Source organism: Centruroides vittatus, unplaced genomic scaffold, assembly GCF_030686945.1.
Source record: "Centruroides vittatus isolate TY-2023 unplaced genomic scaffold, ASM3068694v2 contig_10, whole genome shotgun sequence".
In the NCBI taxonomy this organism is placed as follows: Eukaryota; Metazoa; Arthropoda; class Arachnida; order Scorpiones; family Buthidae; genus Centruroides; species Centruroides vittatus.
The window spans coordinates 2,132,140-2,139,529 of record NW_027120658.1 but is presented as its reverse complement, the minus strand read 5'-3'; the positions used below and the strand labels follow the sequence as shown (position 1 = coordinate 2,139,529).

General features: G+C 28.3%; 1 protein-coding gene across 1 annotated transcript; it reads left to right on the top strand.

The window, feature by feature from the left end:
• Positions 1-5,742: 5,742 nt before the first annotated feature.
• Positions 5,743-6,942, top strand: LOC136979728 (52 kDa repressor of the inhibitor of the protein kinase-like). The gene has a single exon (XM_067275786.1). The coding sequence runs from the start codon at positions 5,743-5,745 to the stop codon at positions 6,940-6,942; it is 1,200 nt and encodes a 399-aa protein (XP_067131887.1).
• Positions 6,943-7,390: the final 448 nt, after the last annotated feature.

The following is a 7,390-nucleotide window of genomic DNA, read 5'->3' as shown; positions in this document are numbered from 1 at the left end:
TTGTTTATGAAAATTTTAATCTTGTAATTCTCTCGAATGTAATATTTTATAAATTAAAATAGCAGTGCTAATTATTTACATGCATTACAATTATTTAAAATTCAATTTTTTGAAATAAAAAGAAGATAAATAACTATATTATTACATAAAATTATAATTATTCTAGTAATACAATTTATTAAACGTATTATATATTATATATTATTTTAATTTAAAGTATTTGTAAGTAAAGTTTACTTTAATTTTTTTTCCTTCCCGTACATATTATCACTAAATATTAACGAAAAAATTATAAACGTTAATTATCAAAAATTTCATGAAAATTAAATATTTCTTTAAAATGTTCGGTATTATTTCGATATATAACGTATAGTTTTTATAAAAAAATATTGCTACAGAAATTTTCGTCATACAATGTTAAATTATATAAGATTATTTAGTATAGGATATTTGAAATATTTTCGTGTTTCGACATCTGTATGTCTGTACATCCGCTATTTATTCTACAGCAATACATTATTACACAATAATTTTTTTGTAAAAATGTCAAAGTCATAATTTTCATTTCAAAAAGTGGAATTTTTTTTAATTATACCGAATTTTTAGAGACTATTACAAAGGAAACATAATGTATTTACCTTATCTGAAGAAAATTTCAGTGCATAAAACGTAAAAAAATGGTAATTAATATGTTATCAAATTGCGTCTACTACACATTAATATTAATAATTTACAGAAAGAATAATATTAAATTCAATTATCTGTATAAACAAAAATAAACATTATTGATATTTGCTTTATTTTCCTCTTAAGAGAACATCCATTTAAAAAGCTATTTAATATAATTTTATTCAATTATTTTTTAATCATAAAATTTGCTATTTTCTTGATAATACAAATTTAAAAAATTGCTTTATCATTTTCCTTTCTGTTAATAATTACTTTTCTCCCGCTTGTCTTGAATATTTTTTAAGTTAAAAAATAGTAAAAAAAATTGAAATATCATTTCTCGGTTTTTATAATAATTTAAACAAATTATAATTTAAATTATTTATTATTTTTTCAGTTTAATATAAATGTAAAGATATTACGAAATTGCCTTAAATAAATGATAATATTCAAACAGTTAAATATTTTAGGAATATTTTTGTGATGATTTTACTCATTTATCTTTTAATATCTAAATAAAATATTTATATATTTTCTTCCATTTAAGATACGAATGCAGTTTATTAAATTAAATTCATCTTTATAAATTTTATAAGTGTCAAAAAAGTTTTTAAATAGTAAAATATAGGAAAAAAATTTTACAGTCCGAACATGTTTTATCGTTTGATTCACACTAATGGAAGGATTTCCAAATGCAATCGTCATAGTGTAAATAGAACTTAATCTCTTTTATAAACTAAAGTAAATCCATGCTCTTCTTCCTTTCTAATCGTTATTTACCAGAGACATTGCTCTATTTTTACTATTTATTTATTTATTTATTTATTAAAATAACTTCAATATTCACAATAAATTAATTGAAAAAATTTTCTAAATTCTCCCTAAAATATAAAAAAAATTATTTTCATTTAAAATTGATTGTATTTATTTAATAAATTAAAAATAAACTTTGTAACATTTCAAAATAATTCTTAAATTATATTTTAAACTAAAGTATTCTTAAATATTTTTTAATAATTTAATGGTAATTAAGTAATCAATATCTTAAGATTTCTCTTTCATTTTATATTTCAAAATATTGTTTATAATATATTTTAAATAAATTATTAATTATTTTATTCAATTTTTTGTTAGAAAATATTAATTTCGAAAATTATTAATTAATCACTTGGGTTGCAATTCTCAAATTACATAACTATACATTTACACCGGCGTCTGTCAGTTTGTCTGTTGTTTTTCTGTCTTTCTTTAATCTCGAGAACGGTGTTAGATAAATAAAAGTCGAGACCAGATATAGGAAGTTTGGGGCAGGAGGCAATTTTTAACTTCAGTTTATATATGTATACTCCATTTTCAGAAAGTGATTTTCGGTAAGAAAGTGCAATTTTATATGGCAGCAGTAGCATATACGGTAATTCAAGTAATATCTTTTATATATATATATATATATATATATATATATATATATATATATATATAGTCGAACAACCCACCAGAAATTTTTGTCTTGGGTTCGGTTAGATTCTCATGGACCCATATGCTCACAGGAAGGAAATAGCTAAAAAAAAAACCTATTCTCGTCAATAATAAATCGGCTTCCATAATAATTAACGAAAGTATGTATTATATCAACAGAATTTTAATTAATTTTATATTTATATAGCAAAAACTGGTCAATTTTTAAAACGAAGTAATTCATTCGTAATAAATATATTTCTAATGTCCGTATAATTTAAATATTACTTTATAACTTTACAAAGGAATAACCTATATATTTTTTCTATTATGGTATGAATAAAAAGTAATGTGTTCTATGGGAAATTTTGAACATCACACTGATATAATGTGAGTTGATATAAAATAATGATACAAAATTGTTCTAAATATTAACTTTCGAACATCTTTAATTGTAGGAAAATGATGCCAGATTAGGGGCGAGAGTAAGGAATAAGATTCTTACTATGAACACAGCAAAAAATAAAGGAACCTAAAGTTATTGGTTATTTCGTATAAGAGAAAGAAACTAAATTTTTTCTATACTATTTCTTAATTATGGAATTTGGCAAGGCAATAGGAGGGCTATTTTCCTTTTGGGAAAACTTTCTATGGAAAACTCCCCCTATTTAGGTGTTAGACACGTTAAGAAATCCTGCCTACTCCACGTGGTCCGTTGGTGAGGCGCAAACCCACGACCAGTGTTCATGGCTGATACATTATTTATTATCATAATTATAAATTATCATGACAGGTGAATTATAGTACGATCTCCCTTCTTTATTATATTTATATGTGATTGATAGTACTTAAGAATTTTAATAAAGAATCAAAAAACTATCTATTATTCTACTATTCTACTAAATATATTCTACTATTCACTGAAAAAAACTTACGTAGAAAGCATTTATATAGAAGTAAAACTGAAAAATAATATTCAAAATTGAAAACTTTTCTTTATAGACATTACAGCATTTAAATTATAATTCCTGATTTCTATATTAAATCACAATGATTATTTTTTTCGTCACTGTTATGTTTTACAAATAAAATTGAGTGTAAATTTTATAATTAAAATATTGAAATACAGTCAAACCTGTTTTTATGCGGGGGATAGGGACCGCATTAAAAAAAACGCATTAAAAAAAATCTCACGAAACTTCACGAATGGCTGTAAATAATAGTTTTCGCAACACAATTAAAAAAATAATTTTTTTATGCGGTCAACAGGGACCGCATAAAAAAAGTCTCACATAGAAAATAACTCAAAACCGTACGAAATAGAATTTATTGACAACAGATGTCAGCACTTGACTGCATCGTCTGGTCTATCGTCTGTTTTACATATTTTTGTCCAGGTGGTGTTTTGTTGACTTAAAAAGTAAATTATTTCATTTTTCGCATATTCATGCAATAATATTACTATAATAAGTGCATTTATGCTATAATAAGTTTATTTAGCTATAATAAGTCAACGTGAGACATGACGAATCGTACGAGACTAGTCGCCAACTATACCGCACAAATTAAAAATTCGCATTAAAAAAATCGCACAAATAAAAATCGCACATAAAAAGAGCGCATAAAAACAGGTTTGACTGTAATTTACTAAATTAAATTAATCTACTTAACAGTTTAAATATAATGATTCAGAGTATTCACTTGGAAGGCATCTGTTTTATTTTAATAAGTTTAGTGATACTCTACTTATATAGTTAAATGATATTGTGGGCGTATATAAAATTTTACGCCTACATAATCGAAAATTTTATTTTAAAAAAGGGTAAAGAGAATGAGTGATGTTCATTCCACATTTATAAAATGTGATTAACATTATATAAATATATAAAAAATGTAAAAAGTTCTAGATGTGGACACTTGGGATGTGGATAATGGAGTACTTAACAATTGTTTAAATGAGAAATGAAAAATAAGTTGAATGTAATAATATATATATGTTACAGTCAAAACCCGATTTTAGTTAGAACGCGTTTTATCTATTTAAAACTAGTTTTAACTCAAATTCATTTTTGACTAGCAGTAAATTTTAGTTTTAACTAGACAAAACGAGTTTTAACAAAAACATCCAGTATAAACTAGTTAAAACGCATCCTAACTAAAAACTGGTTTTGACTGCAACATATAGAGTGATTCGGGGTAAGATGGTAAGCGGGGGAAGATGCCTACTTTTTGACATTTTCAAACGGTGACGTCAGATATTGTCATGTGTTTGTATGATGAATCGTTGGGCCAATATTGAGTGCGGAAACGGTAGTTGGCTACCGTTACCTCATTTTCTACATCTGAGAAGAATAAAAGTAAGATAAGAACGAAGATTTTTTTGTGAAATGTTTCTAGAATCATTTTAAAACTAAAAGTTAAAATAGAATTTATTAATAAAATAATGTAAAGGATAAAAATTATTTCAAAACAACTCTTATCTTAAAACCGATGGAGTCAGATAAAATCATTCTTTTTCTTATTTGTACTATATATGCTAGTACACGGAAAATTAATCTCCACTCTTTTCTGACGTACGGAGGCTAGAAATTCTACAGTAGTCTAATCTGTTTACTTAAAAACAAATCCGAATAAAATTAAAAATTGTAAGGCAAATAGGTAAATCTTGAGAGAGAAAAATTTTTTTTATTATTCATATTGTATTACCCCAAATGCATTTCGCCGTAAACGGCCTCCTCAGTAGGGCTTTTTTCAAAGAAACTTTGATGCAAGTCATCCAACAGAAACAGAAACATCATCCACACAGTGACCACTTCGCGTACAATCTTTATATCCGATTAAGCTATCCCAACATTCCGCAGCAATCACATTATTATTCAAATTCATTGTGCTGGTTTGCATAATGATCAAGGGCGTCGCCAGAGGGGGCAGAGGGGCAGTTGCCCCTCCCTAGACATGCGAAAGAAATTATTTAAATGCTGTCATTTATTGCCCGATTTATAATTCCCGCGCGATGCGACCTGAAAAGCACACCTATGCGTGCTTATGTTTAATGTAAAAACGATGCCATGCATTTGTAATAAACATAATTTTTTAAAATCATAAAGTGACATCTTTTCTATAATAAAAATAACTTTTATCATCACTAATTATTTCATGTTTTTTTAAATAGTTAGAATTTTTCAGATACTTATATAAATTTCCTCAAAATTTAACATATAAATTCAAGTGTTAATAAATAATTAACTAAGGCTTACAAATTTAACATATATGTTTATTTAACTACTAAACAGAACGAGAAAATAATTTTTAAAAGAAAAACGTGAAAAAAGTTAAACTGTTAAGATATAATTGATGCGACCCCTATGAATTGTGAAATGATGCGACCCCTACCGGGATAAATCTGCAAAGCAAACCGTAAAATTTTTGGGTCTGAGTATAATATGGACATAAGAAAGTTTTTTGGTGAGTATTTTTGCATCCATGTTATTCATCATAGATTGTCAATGCCTAAAAACGTATTTAGCTTTTTTGTGTTAATAATTAATTTGTTCGCCATCTCGTATTTATTTATTACCTACTTATGGTTGTTCGACAGTGGTTGGTGTTTGATCGACAATGTCCGGAAAAGAAGGTGGTGTACAAGCAATCTTACACAAAAAATACACTAAAGCTTTGTTCTATCATTGTTCTTCGCACAAACTAAATCTAGTAATCAATGATCTCAATGCTCTGTCTGAAATTCGGAACACCATAGGAACCACGAAAGACATTATTTCATTTTTTCGGGAATCAATTTTGAGGAGGAAGTTAATACCTAATATTTCCACGCTCTGCGAAACAAGGTGGAGCGAGAAACATAAAACCATCAGAGTTTTTAAGGATAATTTTCATGTTATAATGGAGGCCTTAGAAACTTTATCGCGTGATGGAAACAGTGCGACTCTAAATCATGCATTCCAGCTCCGTGCCGCCGCTTCAAGAGTTTCGTTTATTCTGTGCCTTTTGTTGATAGCCAAATACTCGGTTTTGATGGAACCCGTGGTAAACGTACTCCAGTCTGTAACTTTGGACGCGATCAAGGCCTCGCAGCACATTAAGAACATTATGCAATTGCTTAAAAGACACCGCGATGATGCCGATAAAGTCACAGATGAAATTTTAAGGGATGCTTTTGTCATTGCAAAAACACTCGGACTGGAGGAGGACATGACATCAGTGCCGCGCATTTTTGGAAGACAAAGTTATCGAAGCAACCATCCAGCAAGAAGTCCTTCAGAATACTGGAAAAGGTCTTTAATAATACCATACCTGGACTCCATTATTAATTCTCTTAAAGGACGATTTGCAAAAGAAAATACTCCATCATTCGCATTATTTAAATTACATCCGGCGCAAATGCAAACCATGTCTATGGAAAGTCTCACAAAAGCTTGCCAAACTTTCTCTCAATTTTACGATTTACCAAACATAAAATACGAAATTGAACTGTGGCAACAATTGTGGCAGGATAAACCCAATGTAACTGAGCTGGCCGTTGTGGATGTTCTAAAAGAAACGAAAACTTTCTTTCCCGAAACGAGTAAAGCGCTAAAAATTTTGATTACTCTACCGTGCACAACGTGTACTGTAGAGCGATCCTTCAGCAGCCTGAGACGGATGAAAACCTGGCTAAGAAGTACCATGGTGGAAAGTCGCCTCAATGGTCTTGCAATGATGAGTGTCCATAGAAAGATCATCAATGAGAACATAAAGGATTTTAATAATAAAGTAGTAGAAAAATTCACCAAAAACCCAAGAAGATCATGTTTTAATTAAAATAATCTTCTTAAGCTTCTTAAAATTTATGAATCGTTTTTATTTTACCTACATACAATTCATATCCTCTATCAATTTATATCATCTTGCCCCCCCTGGCCCATTGGCTGGCGACGCCCTTGATAATGATTGCGTAATGTTCTTTAAATTTTCGCTTAATTACATTTTTTTCCCGATGTAATATTTTAATATTTTTAATATCGAAAATTGACATATACAAGACTTTCAAAGATGGATGGTAATTCTTTTTTGAAGCCATTGCCTGCTATCGCTAAAGGATTATTAAATAATATAGGATTGTCATATAGCTATATGTGTTTAAGTGAGAGTCTGTTCTTTCTGGACTGTGATCGACGACTGAGAGACCTGTATTGGTTTAGGGATGTTCAATATTTGACTGAAAGAGGTTGGAACAGTGAAATCTTCCTTAATGGAATGTGGAGTCCAT

Excerpts from the sequence above, each read along its gene's own strand:
- LOC136979728 (XM_067275786.1), top strand. The coding sequence starts at position 5,743 with ATGTCCGGAAAAGAAGGTGGTGTACAAGCAATCTTACACAAAAAATAC.